Source organism: Equus asinus, chromosome 29 (assembly GCF_041296235.1).
Source record: "Equus asinus isolate D_3611 breed Donkey chromosome 29, EquAss-T2T_v2, whole genome shotgun sequence".
Taxonomy (NCBI): Eukaryota; Metazoa; Chordata; class Mammalia; order Perissodactyla; family Equidae; genus Equus; species Equus asinus.
In genome coordinates, this window is record NC_091818.1 from 15,592,585 (window position 1) to 15,608,874 (window position 16,290).

At 36.3% G+C, this 16,290-nt stretch overlaps 1 protein-coding gene across 41 annotated transcripts in view; it reads right to left on the bottom strand.

Moving 5' to 3' along the window:
* CREM (cAMP responsive element modulator) overlaps positions 1–16,290 on the bottom strand; it is a 62,176-nt gene that overhangs the window by 17,939 nt on the left and 27,947 nt on the right. For 11 of the 41 annotated variants that reach the window (XM_044762549.2, XM_044762550.2, XM_044762545.2 and 8 more), the window contains 4 exons: positions 12,970–13,116; positions 10,469–10,566; positions 10,178–10,320; positions 2,172–2,360 (listed from right to left, as the gene is read on the bottom strand). The exons of 3 other annotated variants lie outside the window; for them this stretch is intronic. In XM_044762549.2, coding sequence (XP_044618484.1) covers positions 2,172–2,360; positions 10,178–10,320; positions 10,469–10,566; positions 12,970–13,116 — 577 coding nt within the window. Of the gene's footprint in view, positions 1–2,171; positions 2,361–10,177; positions 10,321–10,468; positions 10,567–12,969; positions 13,117–13,256; positions 13,374–16,290 lie in introns of those variants that run through there. 27 more of the 41 variants (XM_044762558.2, XM_070500931.1, XM_044762559.2 and 24 more) reach the window with 4 other exon arrangements.

The window sequence follows — 16,290 nt, forward strand, 5'->3', positions numbered from 1 at the left end:
TGAGGGCATTATGCTAAGTGAAATAAGTCAGACAGAGGAAGACAAATACTGAATGATCTCACTTATATATGGAATCTAAAAAAACCCAAAAAAACCAAACTCATAGACACAGAGAACAGATGAGTGGTTGCCAGAGGTGGGGGGTGGGGAACGGGCTAAATGGGTGAAGGTGGTCAAAAGGTACAAACTTTCAGTTATAAAATAAATAAGTCCTGGGGATATAATGTACAGCATGGTGACAACAGTTAATAATACTGTGTTGTATATTTGAAAGTTGCTAGGAGTGTAGATCTTAAAAGTTCTTATCACAAGAAAACAAAATTTGTAACTATGTGTGGTGATGGATGTTAACCAGACTTATTGCAGTGATCACTTATTGTGACTTATACATATGTGGAATCATTATGTTGTACACCTGTAACTAATATAATGTTAAATGTCAATTATAGCTCAATAAAAAGACCAGTTCTCCCTAATTAATCTATAAATTAAATGCACTCTCATTTTATTATATGACATTGTTATTATTTAGAAACTCAAACTTATTCCAAATGCATACGAAAGAATAACGGTTCCCAAAGGCTAACTCAGCACTAAAAAGACCCTAAGCAAACAGACAGACAGACAGACAAAAGGACAGAAAGGGGAACTTGTTCTGCGAACCAACAAACCAGTATGGCACTGGCACATAGAAAAAGAGACCAAGAGTGCAGAATGGAGAGTTCTGAGACAGATCCAAGTATACATGAGAACCTATTGTTTAAATACTATTGCCCCATAAATTAACTGGGAAAGGACAAACCATCAGTAGGGAAAACTAGCTCCATACATGGAGAAAAAATGAAAAGGAATTCCCACCTAATAGTATGTACACAGGTGAACCTCAGGTGGATTAAGGACCTAAATGTGAAAAGTAAAACTACAAAGCTAATAGAATTAATGTAGAAAAATATCTTTATGACTTATGGAAGAAAAAAAGTTCTTAACTAAAACCCTCAGAGGACAAAACTTATGTTTAAATAAATGTGTTTAAACTTCTGTGCATATTATCTATGCAAAATATAAAACATTTTAAAAACTCTCCTTGTTGTTAAAGTATCAAGTTTGCAGCAGGTTTTCCATATGAAAAAGATAAAATTAGAAGAAATGATTATTCTTTATGATTATTCATTTAGACACCAGAGTTCACGAGTTATCAGGGAAATATGTAGGTGGACTTAGTTTTACATTTAAAATTAAAGTATTGGGTAAGTACTATGTATTTTTTTTTACTCCATAAATGCCACCACTTCAGTTCTTCATATACTTTTATTATTGTCCATGCTAACCCCCAAATACCTAAGAGAAAAGCTAATTTTCAAGAGATTCATCAATTATAATCTGCTTTTTTCCACACTTGCAAGATTTTCAAACTAAAAGAACTGATTACTCCCCTTAAAATTAGTGCTATATCATATGCCCTAAGCAAACAGACCAAGCAGAATAGAATTAAATTAAAACAGAAGTTTTGAAAGTTGTATTAAACATATTATAGTTATTATAGTTATTATGAAGACAATGAAATTAAAATAATGTAAAACTCAACTTTGATCGAAATCTTAGGTTATCCTAAAAGCTTAGGGCTATGTGCCAACTGTTTTATTTCACTACTGTCAGCTTCTGTAAGAGGCAGCACGAGTACCTCAGAATTCAGATATACTAAGAATGGTCTAAAGAAAAACCAACAACTAGCCTTTGTTTTCAAATGAGATGTCTAAAAATGAGACTTGAGTGTAACAGCTGGGGAAAGACCCAAATTCAGTGCAAAATGGACTGGATACTTAAATCTTCATAAACTAGGTAATAAAAATATATTAGGCGCAATATTTCTAACCCCCAAATGAAGGACATTTACTTAATTCAAAAATTCATTCATGTTTCCAACTCCCTTTTTCCATCATGCTACTCTGAATTTAACCTTTCTTAAGAGCAATAAAACCTGCTAAAAAGTGAATCATATAATTTAACTTGTTTAATGTATTAAAATCTTTCTTTTTCAACCCTTTTAAGTGCCTCCCCCCACCCCCCCAAATCTACCGTCTGTATATTTCAGAAAACTATAAAATCACCACTAAATGGTATGATATAATAATCCACAGGTATTCTAAATGTATTAGATTAATAAAATATACCTTGAACAACAACCTGGCTGCCTGGGACAAAGAACTGCTGTGTGCCATCAGCTGATTGTGCTGCATACTGTACAATTGTAGCACCTGGTGGAGGAGCTCCTGAATTTGTCATTGTTAATGCCTGCAGTCCCTGAACACCATCAGATCCTGGGTTAGAAATCTGGATTGTTCCACCTTGGGCTATAGCAACTTAACAGAAAAAGAAAAGAAATATTAGAGAATTTCACGATTCATTTTTAATACTCCCAATACTGGAAGAATATACTCTGGGCCTCTTTATTACCAATGCTTCCCATTCTAAGTTACCCTTATTGCTCTATGCTGAATTGATAAGGAGGTCCTCCTTCATGGGACCACACTCTGAAAAAGCTCATAAATACTCAAAAATAGCTCATATTCAGAATTGTTTGACAGACATAGAACCCATGGAGTTTTCCGTCTCCCTGGCATCCATCCAACTAAATTATTTAAGAAGCAGACTGGAGATGCAGACAGGGAGAAAGTCCAGCTTCTTGATTTTCTCCATTCTTTCAGATATTTTTAGTTATAGATAAATAGCATTCTTCCAACATTTAAGAAATGGTCAGCAAGGTTCCATTGAGCATAATTACAATGAATTTGTACCTTCATTCAGCTAACCACTTTTCTAATTTATCATCAAGAAAGTAGCTTTTAATGGAATATATTACATATTTTGGTTTTAAAGCTCAAGTCTACAAAACTGTAACCTTTACCATTTTGACTATGCCAGGAGAATCCTGACAAACAAAATGTTAAGCTGGAAAGGACCTTAAAAGGCAACTGTACTGAAAGATTGTGTGCTACACTATTTACCTCTACCAAGCATCTCCAACAACTGCAGCTAACGGCAACAAATATGAGGCAGATTTCCTCTACATACTGAGACTTGCCAGACATGTTTAAAAGTTAACATATTTATGGAAAGTTTCAAAAGAATAATTGATTAAATGTTTTGTTTTTAAATTTCACTCTAAAGTACTCTTTAAAATATCTGAGAGTACTGTATACTTTAACACAAAGATTATGACCCCATGTTTTAGTTTAAACACTAGACATTAAGTGGAACTAAGGGCTATCCTTTTTTCAAAAAATCACATATAAACTAGCTAACCAGACTTTACAATGAAAATAAAAACACCACCACCAGAATAACACAACACTTATAAATCAATGTGAATGTCTGACAGGAATGTTATAGTAGTGTTAAAATATACTCTGAATCTTTCCAAATCATTACATAACATTTTTAAGAGTGTCTGGGCAAAGGACCACTTAGTTGATGACCTGATCGTTTACACTTGTCAGAACTATTAGAAAGAGTAACAACAACAAATCTTCAGTGCTTTGACCTAAGGTTGTAGGGCCTAACACAGAAAGATGGGTTAACATTTTTAAAAACATTTCAACATAGATGCATTCTCTGCATTTTAGTTCACTGACATGCCACTAGTAGAATATGATTGACAGAAACTGAAGAATCAGTTACAGAATGTCAATAGTGCTGAGGTTGAGAAACTCTGATGTAATATCACTTTATTTATCTCGTTCACCTAGAGTACTATATTCTGTACATATTTAAAAACAAGATTTTACCATGACTCCAAAGATTTGCGGGACTCTCCCCTTACAATAAAAAGGTTTGGGAGAGATCTATGTCTAACTTCTTAAAAGGGAAGGATAAAGAAGAGATGCTGCTTCCTGGGTCCTCACGGCTGGACATGAATGAATTTCATATGTTATCATACATTTGAATGTGCATTTTCAGTTGATGATTAGTTTGATGTCATAGGAATAGTGCTTTAGAAGGAACAGGCACAGGCAGTGTAACCACAATGTGTAAGAAGCACAAGCCTAGCATATAGCAGGCACTCAATAGAAATGATGAATGAATGGCCTTCATTTCCTCGAGACAGACTATATTATGAACAACTTAAGCCACCTGTGAATCTAGAAGAGTTAAATGAAGTATGGTTTCAAATTCTAAATGACTCATTTCAATGCCAATACAATTATCCAGCTTTTGGACTAGTAAAAAGCTGAGGTGAGAGTAGTTGCTTCCAAGGATAAGAACCATGAAATAGGTAGATAACAAAGATCCTTACTTTCTTTTTTCTTTCCATAGTTTCTTTTTTTTCACTTTCTTTTTCAATGTTTTCCTATAATTCCAACCAAAACTTCCTCACTTTTACACCATAAAAAGCTGATATATCAAGAATTTGTTCCTCTCACCATTTTCTGGTCGAGTCATTATATAATTAGATGTGGACAAGAGACACACACACACACACACACACACACACACACACACACACACACACGCTGGCTCCAGGGGGAAAACGGTCTTACTAAGTCATCTTGTACTTTGGCCTAGCTTTTATTTTTTAAGCCAAAGACACTGTTGATTTTGGCATTATCAAATGACAGAGGACTTTCCTATTTAAAATGTTACCTCTCAATTGACAATAAACAAGATTTCCCAATGCTTCAGGATACTGGAAATAAGCTTTGTGCATGCATCTGTGTATTCAAAAGATTTGAGGAGGAAACTTCCTAGGCTAGAAAATATTCAAGGACAGTATAATGTGTGTTTTCAGCAAACACTCATCAAGATAAATCAAACGGTAGGAAAAACTAAGATGAAATTAACTGAATGAGTTGTCATAACTCATTTCATTTTAGCTAATTATTTTTTTTTAAAAACTTATGGAAGTTTTCTAATAAACAGAAGTAGAAAGAATTTTCCCTACCCACTCATCCCAAACTTTTTTTTGTCTGCAGTATTTCAAAACAACTCCCAGACATTGTGTCTGGCTAATCATTTTTAAATGAAACGATGGGCCCATAGGAAGGCCATTAGCAACCAATGAAAGTAAAACACCTTTGTATTTCCCACTAGCTTTACTTGGGCACCCAGGCTCTATTAATGCTTTCTTGGACTGACACGTGCCTCTGAGGCATAAAAGCTTGTGCCTATGGCCACACTGTTGTTCACAATGAAGACCCGACACTGGCCTATGAACATTGATTTGCACTCAAGCAGAAGTCAAGGGTTTTTTTATTTTAGACCATAAGCATATGAACTTTCCTCTTTTAAGTAATCCTTTATAACATTACAGTTTCATAAAATAATCAAAATTGAATTAAAATTGGACAGCTAGATTATATAATCAATGATTTAAGCCTACTGGTACGTCACCTGCTCATAGCAGTTGTGGGTACAAGTTAGACTCTTTTGTCCTAGTTGCTCTGGGAAGGACCTGACTCTTTTCCCCTAAAGTCTCAGGTGAGCTGTACTTCATAATTAAGTAGGTCACTCTGTATCCACTGGCTGAATGTCATACACACTGACCTTACGTTAAGAAAGAGTGTCTAGATAAAGTGTAATTCATTAATTTACTAAGCATTTTTCTACTAAGTTAGTTTTAGTTACACAAATGTCTTTATAAACTTCTTATATAGTTACGGTATTTGGTTTCAAATCAGTATTAACTCAAGGATGTCTTACACATCCCCAACTTACCATATACCATGGTAACCAGGATGATATCATGTCAACTAGTCTAGGCAATAAATTCTTTACAAATTCCTGGTATACAAAACTGTGTTTAAAAAATCTGCTCCTCCCATTACTCACTGCCATTGAGCACTTCTCTCCTGGAGCTGTTAATATCATTGATATAAGGAAAATATTACTTATGGGATGAAAATTCAAGAGTTTTGGTAAAAAAATTTTTAATTAAAAAATTAATATTTTAAAGTCTTGTCTAATCATTAAAGAAGGAAGAAGAGAAAGATAAATAAGGGTAGGAACTGAAAAAAAGAGTTCATGACCAAATGAGGAAGGAGTAGAATTTATATAAACTAAGATTTCATCTGACCTCTTTCCACTTGATGCTAATATCTGTCTTTAATCTGAAACCTTTATATATGAGCTAATTCAAATACATAAACATATAAATATTTAATTATTATTTAAAACCATCTTTATTCCAAATTGTAATAAAGAGATTCACAAATAAAATTTCATTGAATTACCTTTACAAAGAACACAGACCTTATGCCAGTGAATTCTCAGGTTTAAATTCAAAAAGTGAGCACAAAACAGAACCTGTGAGGACCTGGGCCTTAAAGGCCAAGGAGTGCATACAGCAGAAGAAAGACTCGACAGACTCATGCTGTAACAAGAACAGCAACACCCAGGTTAAAGAGCCAGATTCCCATGGGTAGATCCCTCCCGTGTTTGCTTTGAAAGCGACCTTGGGAGAATGTCAGCAAAGTTGCTACTGAGAATCATAAACACAAGTGCATGTACTTTAGAACGTATGAGCCTGTCAGGTGGCCAAGGCCTTGATGGAGACATGGAATCAGTGTCCATTCAAATGGTCTCCTGAGAACTCTCAATTCATGAAGCAGTCCGCAAAGTTCATGTCTATCTTTCCCATGATGGTGGACTATGGATTGACCCACTTACCTTTAGTGTATAACAATTCCAGTTAAAAGGAGTTCATAGACCCTCATTCTAACAAGGTTCCTAGTAAAATAAAGTAGGAACAAGCAAATAGACGGGACATTTAGCAAAAAAAAAAATAACTGGAAGTCTTGGGTGATGGTCCTTAATTGATAAGGGAAGAGGTCAGGTATAGTAGAGTGGGGGATAAAAAAACTGTCTTTAGAGAAAATTTAGTGAACTATGAAACCCCAAACATTTTAATTTATTTAGCTGCTTTACTATGCATTTATGAATTCACTTGCATTTAATGCATATCTTAAATGTTTTACGTAGCAAGTAACATTCTTTGCTAATTCTAAGCCTTTCTGAACCGCTTTCAGAAATGTTCTTCTGTGACAGAACAGATTTTTTTGACCAGAGCGACGTACTAAGCACACAGCAAACCTATCACTAAGATCTGTACTTTCAGGAAAGATTTTGCAAGTGTGGCTGTCTTGGTGTTGCAATAATGAATCCCTATTTTAAGTTATTTTTCCCACTCCCAGGGAGTAGCCTATTGCAACTTTCACTTATTAATTTTTGTAATTAAAAAAATAAGTTAAAATAGTAAAGCCAACTTCTGTCAAATATTTAACTTTCAACTACTAACTGCTTGTATACAGGAAAACCTGGGTTTACTTATTTTCATTTTATTCCTTCAGCTTTGACACACCAAGTTCTTTAGTTCTTTTTGTTTTTAACTCCAACTAACTCCTTATACCAAATTAAAAATAAATAATCTAAAATAATAATCTTTGAAAATAAAAAACAAAGTGAAGTTTGGGGGAAAGTCATCCATGGATAAAAGTAGAAGAAAAAATTAAAACTAAAAAAACAGTTTTACAATAAAAGGTTATCAAAGGGTCTCAAAAATAGGTATATGCAAATACATAGAAATGTCTCCAGAAATTCTAGCAAAATAAACTTTTCTATTCTAAAACCAAAGGACACCAGTAATTATTTCTATTTCTAGATATTTAGGAACAATATTAAAACATTAATATCTGTTAAGTTATTCCTAGTGAGAAATATGATTAATGAAAATGGATTCTGTGTATGTGTAAAGATACAACCACCATCCAGTTAAAGTCAACATCTTCTAAAAAGTTTCAATATTAGTGTTCACTTCTTGAATGAAAGAATTATCAACAGAAACAAGTGGCACTGAATGTCTAAGAAATACAAAATTTTAACAAAGGCAATATGGCTTTTCGTGAACCAATAAATGGCAATTTTCACCTGCAGACGGCGCACATAGAATAACCACAACTTTTCATTAAAATAACTGCCAGAACCATACTGGAGGGGTCTCAATTCAGAAACCTAACTTACAGACACTGCATGACTTCTAATGTTGCAAACAGATAAACGGCTAACTTCTAAACATTCGATTTTCTAGTTCTCAACCACAACTCCCGACTCCACTACCCCCTCCCCAGCCTCACCCCCAGTGACATTTAAAGCCGAGTCCCCCACTGCCCCCACTGCAAGCTGCACTAAGAGCACAAGAAACAAAGGCTTCAGCGCTAGCTGGAGGGAGCGGGCCAACGGCCTTGAATGAGACGTAGCCGCAGCTGGCTTACATTTCTCTGTTGCCTGTCCAAAGTAGCAAGTCTCTCTTCCTGGACTTGTACCTGTTGTCTCCTTTTGTCCTTACACTAACCCCAGAGTTTGGTAATTTGCTATTATTCCCATTTCAAAGACTAAAACCCTCAGATGGGAAAACAAAGCTTCTCGCTCTAATCCAGTCAGTGAGCAGCAGGACAAGAGTGCCTTCCCCACGTCATCTCTAGCTTCAGCATTCTCTCAACCCAACGTGTTGTCATGATGTCAATGTTCAGCTAATGATCTAGGCAAATGAACTGAGGCGTCCCCTTCCTGTCACCTTGTAAAGAGACCACCGCGTCCACCACTCCAAAGCAGCATCAGGACACGCCAGGGAAACTTTTAAGATGACAGCCTCTTTGGTCATCCCTCAAACTTTAAGATGTCTCAGCATTATTTTGGCAGTAATTTCCAACCTTTTCCCCATCACAACACAAACAGAAAATCATAATATGTGTAGAGTCTACTGTCCAAGGCCAGAGCTGACCCATCGGGAGGTTCTAGCAGCTCCAAGGCCTGCCCAGCCACTCTGGGCCTGAGAGCACGAGGAACTCACACACCTGTGACCCGTGTGCCGCTCTGCAGGGGCCCACCGGCTGGCAAACCCGGATGTGCAGTCTACAACTCCCACCACGTGCTCCCAGTGGGCCAGAGAGAACAGCATGTAACCCAGAGAAGTAACAAAAGAGGAATGACAGTGAAAACCTCAAGGTCTGACTCTTACAAACAGTGATGAGTTTTCTTTTCCTAACAGTGACTTTGGAAAAGGCAAGTCAGTACCCTGTAGAGGCTGTGGACAAATTATACCCCAGTTCTGCCAGGTTTGATGAGGGGAGCTACCCAAAGAGCGCGAGGGACCAAAGGAGAATGGGTTTAATACTGCAAATCCACTGCCACTGTCAGAAAAACTCTAACATACTCATGACAATATAAGGTCTTTATATATACTAAAGAAGATTATAGCTTGCTTCAATAGCCAGGTCTTAAATTAAGACTTGAGATTTTTCTAGATATTATTGCTTTTTAAAGGGAAAACAGAAAATATATCTAAAATCTTAACACTGTATTTGGACCAATACAGTATTTAATATCACACATATTCCACTACCTAAGCAGCCTTTTTTTAAAAAACTTTTTTCTGTCTTTCCCTCCTCCCACTTTCTTTTCTTCCTAACCCTCAATTTTCACTAAAGTATTTTTATGTATCAAACATTCTTGATTCGGGAAAAAACTAGTGCTTTAATTGGAGCAAAAAGCACAGAATGAACAGCTCATTAAAATGCACAAGACTAAATATGAATGTATCTGTTTATTTAGAGCTTTTGGTACTTAAAATTTCAAATAAAACGATCTGTCCAATTGCTGTAGTTCTAAAAAGTAAATCATTTTTCCATTCTCTTCTGGAAAAAACCGCAGCACAAATTAACACAGAGAGTAGTGTAAACAGAATTACATTTAAAACACAATTTAGAAAACATATGTACTTCTTGTAGATTAGTAAGTATAAAATGTAATTGTTGGTAACAAAGGCCAACAAAAATGAAACACATTTGTATCTTATGTTTGCATGCATCATAAAGACAACAAAAAACTGTAAGTTTTAAAGTTTTACTAGACATGAATATAAACATATAAATAGGAAAAAATCCTTTTATTCTACCCCCAAATTTTCTTCTATATTCAGTAAAGAACTGTATACTTTTCAAAAGTATATGTGTGTATATATACAAATCTCCCTCTTCTTGAACAGGTACTTTTCATTCAATGGTACACAGTTTAGGTATCATGATGCCTTTTAAACCTGAACCATTCAATGTCAACTCAGATGCTTCGCTGTTCCTAGAGAAGACTTAAAGCTAGCCTGCACCATATCGTACTGCAGCATACATACTGTATTGCCCCGTGCTAGTCTGATATATGCTAGTCGGTACTGCCATGGTAGCGATGTGAGGTGGCGTTCTTTCTTCCTCTGATTTTTCTTCTTCAATCTTGGGAACACCAGGCCCATCAGAAGAAAGTTCATTCAGTATTTTTCTAAAATGTAATTTAACAATAAAAATAATTAAGATATACAAATGAGATTTAAAACAGAAAAGCTATAACAGAAGAATCAGTTTGATGTATAAGTATTCTCCCTTTTTTGGAAAAAGTATCATTACAGTAGGAAACTTAATTAACATACCTATAAGAGGGTCTTCGTGAAAGGATTTCTCTACGTTTATGAGAATCAATTACATCTTCTGATTCTGCAGACTCATCTGTCTCTGCAATCGTTGCTACCTATAATACAAGAGTTTCTGAAATGCATCACAAAATATGTGATCTCCTTCATTCAAAACACGGTGGTTACACGTCTCTGTGTGCACTTCAAAGCCAGCTGCTGGGGAAGCGCCCAGCAATACAACACAGTGAACCCGCACTAATGGAGCTCACAACCTGGCTTAGGAAAGGAAGCACAGACAGAAACATTTCAGCTGTAGAACAAGTGTGTGTGGAAAGGAATGGTACGGACAATAAATACTAGAGAAATGCAAATGAAAGAGTGGTTGGAATGCGAGGTGAGGCTTCCCAGGAAAGGACTAAATATAAGATTAGTAAGGTCTAAGATTCTGACTCTGAAAGTCCTCTTACACACACAGCAGGGAGTGAATGAGCGAGTGACAGAAGCAGAAAAAGTGTCTCCATTTCACTGCCCTCTTCACAATACCACAGCTGACTTGAGCTAGGTCTTCAAATTAGACATTAGATAGGCCCAAAGAAGAAAGGATATTTGAGCAGGTAAACAAGTGAGTTAACAAGCCTGGTTAAAATTAGGATTTACATTACAAGAAGTAGGTTGGGGCTTGATGGTGGTAGGTCTTAAAGGTCAAAATGAGGAATTTCTCCTTAAAAGAAAGAGTAGAGTTTTAAGTATGATTTCATTTTTTCAAGTCAAGTAATAATATGATTATTAAACAAAATCAGAAAACTAAAATAATATATCTGTCTACAACATGACTGCGCTCAATCTATCCATCCATTTATCATTCTGGGCCTAGGATAGTTCTGACTTTACAAAACTCACTTTACTCATTACAATTTAATATTACAGTTACATGGGAATTTGATTTGGGCAAAATCAAAGGAGCTTTTTAAAACGTCAACAATGCAAGCAGGAATATATACTGCCCAAGGCACAGGGATGTGCATATATGCTCACCTCCAAATGACCATGTCACACCTAAGTACACTCACCAATGAACAGAACTTACTAGAAAAAATGTTATTGCAATCAGACAATAATACATCACCTATCATTTTACACTGGGCTTTCACACATCTCTGATATAATCATAACAACCCCCTATGTGAGGCAGGCCATTATTCTCCCTTTTTAGAAAGGTGAAAATTGAAGTTCATGCAGAGAGATTAAGTGACTTGCCCACGGTTCAACAGGGAGGAATTCTAAGACAATGATCCACTGGCACCTGGCTCTAGAAAGATAATTAAATCATCCATTTACTAAAATCCAAAAAAGCCTACTGAATATACTACTTTCTTCTAATACTAGCTAAGTTAAAACTAAGGAGAAAAATCTGCACCCCAATAAAAGACATAATACAAAAAGGAGAGTGGAAAGACTTTCTTGTTTTATAATTAAGGTCAAAGAGTCCGAAACTCTTGGAATCAAGGGTCATCACAGAAAGAAGAAAAAGACAATGCTGAGAATTATTCTTACACTTTTGAGCAAGACAGGAAAAGACACCTGTTCTGCAAAGATAACCAAGCTTTTAATGCATGTATATTTATTACTTCAGATATTGTGTTACAACTTTGTCCTGATTCTGCAATAAACTGTACTCATATATGCAGGAAAAGGACAAGATTAAGTATGTGCATCTACGTTTTCCTCACAGATCTTTCTGTCATCGATTAGGTTAAAATAATTTCAAGATTTAACAGATAACAACAAACAGATCTAAAAAAGGGACAAATAAACTCAGTAAACAGGAAAAGTATGCTTTAATAAATGAATACTCATTTTAATTAATCAATAATCTATTGATGCAAAAAAGGTTTTAGCTTCAAGAAATGTTACGGATTTATGACCAACCTTGATAATAATAATAAAACACATCTCTGGATCACAACCACAATAATCATGTCTATAAACACTAAGATTTAATCTGAGGGGGGTTCATGACGTATAAACGCAACACCAAGGTGACAATATCATTTTATTTTCTATGGATTACACATATTGAGTTAAAAATGAACTAAAACTTCTACATACCTACTAATGTGAGTATTCATGCAAACAGCATCAGTACTACACTCGCTACATCAGTGTGTTATCAGACATCTTCTCCAAAGAATCCTCAAAATATTGTTAAGCACCACTGGAGAGCTTTGCTCAATAAATCTGAGTTTGAGCACAGAGCAACAACGTGAAGAAGAATTACTCCTCTGTCAATTACTGATTCTGCAAATGAAGAGCTGACAATAAAACTGCAACTCTTCATCGAATCTATGTCTCTAGCAGGGCACAGTACACTGCACACATAAACAGGAAATTCCACCAAATGTCTAATAAAAAGACTTGAGAATCAAAGCTACACAAAGAAAAAGGTCATAAATGCATTAGTAAAAGAAAAAGAAAACCTCAAGAAAGTGCAGGACAAATTACCCAGGAAGGAAGCTGACCTGAACAGTCTGTATTTGTGGTGACTGAATAACCGATGGCTGTGGGGTCTGAATTACTCCCCGGACATGGACAGTTTGCCCTGAGGGTAATTGTACTAGAGTTACAGCTGGAGAGCCTCTTCCGGTGCCTGATCCAGCTACAGAGACCTGCAAAAATGATCATCATTGAGGATTAAGGTTGCACCGTTTTTTGTTCTTTTAAAGAAATATAATTCACTACTATGACTGGCCTATTTTTCCTTTCTTTTTCCTGTTTCTAAGAAATGACGAGCAAGCCAGAGACTTACCATTAGGAGGCGGTCACTGCCCTGGAACAGTCATCCTCTGATGTGACAGATAGTAGAGAACCCATGCTCCTCACTTTCGGTTTCCATGCTTCGGTGGCTAAGAAGGTTCCCAGCACAAAGTTCTAAAGCAGTTAAACTACCTCACTACGAGCTCAGGACTACTAACAGTGAAGCCTTACTTAAGCCAGAGGAGAAACTGCCCCAACTTCTTAAGATAAATTGGAGACAGAACTTAAATATGGTGAATTATTTTTTAATAAATGAAATGTTCAATATACGATATTCTAGTACTACTCCAGGTGCAAGATAATGCCTTGTCTCTATAGTAATGAAAATTGCAGCTATTTTTATGCCTCCATAATCGCAAAAGAGGCACAGGCCAAAGAAATTCCAGGACCTTTCACGCCTGTAGTGTCTCTGACCCACAGAAAGCTCCTGCCTTAGGGCTGGTGTGGCCCTCTCACACTTTTTCTCTTCCCTAGCCTGAACATCCAGAGAGGGCCGGACCATCACTTAGTTTGCACAGAGAGAAGAGAGCACAGCCATCTCCCAGCTACCTTGAGTGCTTTCGACAGAGATCCCAACCAGCAAAATACAATAATACCTCCACTCCCCAGGACTCAAAACCTGCCAAGTTTTCTAATTAGTGAGCAACTCGGTCCTATAGACCAATGTAATCTTAGAAACTTTGCTTCATTTTACTAAGTTTCACTATTCATTATCACTTAATCAAAACAGTCAGACTTCGGCAATGAAATAAGCTACCAGTTCCTATTATGACTGGCAGGAGAATCGCAGGATGTAAAACAAATTTTGAAGGAAGCCTCTGTGTAGGACCTCACTTTAAGGAACACCAATGATTTCCGATCTACTTATATTTTAAAAGAATTATTAAAAACTGGGTTTATAACAGATAATTTTAAGATTTATTTACATCATTCCCTTGGAAAGCAAACTTTGGCAATCCAAAAGTAAAAATTCTTTTATCCAGGCAAGAGAACCTATATGGTAAGCACTGTACTAGGTACACCAGGGTAGAAAGAATTAATAAAACTAACATCTCAGAAACAATAGCACAGCAAACAGTATGGAACTAATTGTTCCATGGGACAGGTCATGAAAGTCATAGGAGCACAGCCTAAAAGATCAGTATGGGCCTGAACAGTAAGTGAAGGCGCTGTGCAGGTGCCACAGCTTTAGCCGGTCCTTGATCTGAACCTGGAAAACCGCTGGACAGAAAAGGGAGAAACTAAGGCACAGCCAGCCAGCCAGCACGTAGCCGAAGGGGCAAACTCAGCCCATCTGCCCCCGGAGTATTATTGTCTACCTGAGATTTTAGGGGAAAGAAAAAGGTTATCCCATTATGGAACCAGATTGAACAACTAGATGTTAAAACAAACAAAATTGGAAGAATCTATTCTGCAAATATTCCTAGCACAAGAGGCAAATCTGTATGAATTATAAAAAGGTATACACCTCCATGTGGACCAATCACCAAAAGGTACTCCTTTGGCCGCACAACTAATTCTCACATCATTTAGTCTCAGGAGACCTATACACTCTTAGAAATCACCGATGACCTCCAAGAGCTTCTGTCTGTGTGATTTATATCCAGCAGGGTGCTGCAAGCATTTAACAGCCAGCTTTGGGCAAGGGAGAACCTTGATTTGTAAATTTTCCTGATTTCTGTCATGTGAAAACTCCTACTACAGCAGATTTCAAGCTACCAACGGACAACACTGAGCACACAGTTGGAAAAAGAGGCACACAACCAGCTCTCACAAGCCAGCTCCAGCACACCACCGGTTATATGAATTGATATTTACCATATTAAAATTAAAACTGAGAATCTAAAAGAATATTTAGCAACTCATTTAAAAATAATTCAATTACATGGTAACATAATAAGCATTTTATGAAAATTTACTTTTCTAAAACAAAAAAGATGAGTGACAGTGTTTTTACACTTTGACAAATTCTTTTAATGTCTGGTTTAGCCGAAAACAGCTAAATTCTCATACCTATTTCTGTACTCAATCTATTGCAGTATTATTTTAGTTGATATCTGAAGAAAATTTGGAGCTCACATAGATATATGATTGGAAAAGGAGGACTATCTTGATAGCTTCTTCAGAGAAATGTGGATATTCTTCTTTGATACTACACCCAAACTCAACAAGTAGTTATCTCTTAAAGGTTAGAATCTGAAACCTTATCAGTTAGATTAAAATCCATTATCAATCTTGTACTTTGGATGGATCTTTACATATGCATGATTTTGTAACATCATGTGGTAGTTATTTGGAAAATATTGGCTCACTGAGTTAAGCAGATCTCCCAAATGCTGACACATTCCATGAAACACTATCAGAATACCACATTCATTAAAATCAACATCAACCTCTTCAGAAAACTGTAAACACTGGGAAACTATCAAGCTCAAAATGGGAGATGCAGGTTTTCCAAAATTCAAATCTTCTGCTTAAAAGCTTGAATTTTAACATTGGCAATAAACACTGTCAACTGTTTTCCCTGAAGTGACAAGCTCACTCCATTTGCTTTTGAGAACATTTGTCAAATATTCAAGTTTGAATAGCCATAGTTTGGCTGTCAGCCATTCTTTTGAGAAAATTGGTGTGCTGTGAAGAAAACCCAGCTAGTTCACCCTGCCGCTTAAACAATAACTCAAGTGTTTCCTTCAAGAACCCCATCAGTCTTCAGTATGCAGCAGAAATGCTTTCAGCGATCGTCTCAATTTCACAACAGATTATTAAAACAACCTAAGGGTCAAGATTCAGTACAAGTGGTGATAATCACTGCTTCATCAAGGATATTCTTAAGTGAAACTGACTTGTTTTAGCTGCATGTGAATGGCGGTGAAGAATACAGTGACGCCTAGTACAGGATGGTGCCACTGACTTGATTCCTGCTAAGGCAGCAACAGTTTTACCTTCCATCATTTTTGCACCTTTGGTGCAAATGCCAATACAGAGAAAAAGGAAAATAAATCTCCGTGTTATTGTGAAAATAGTTT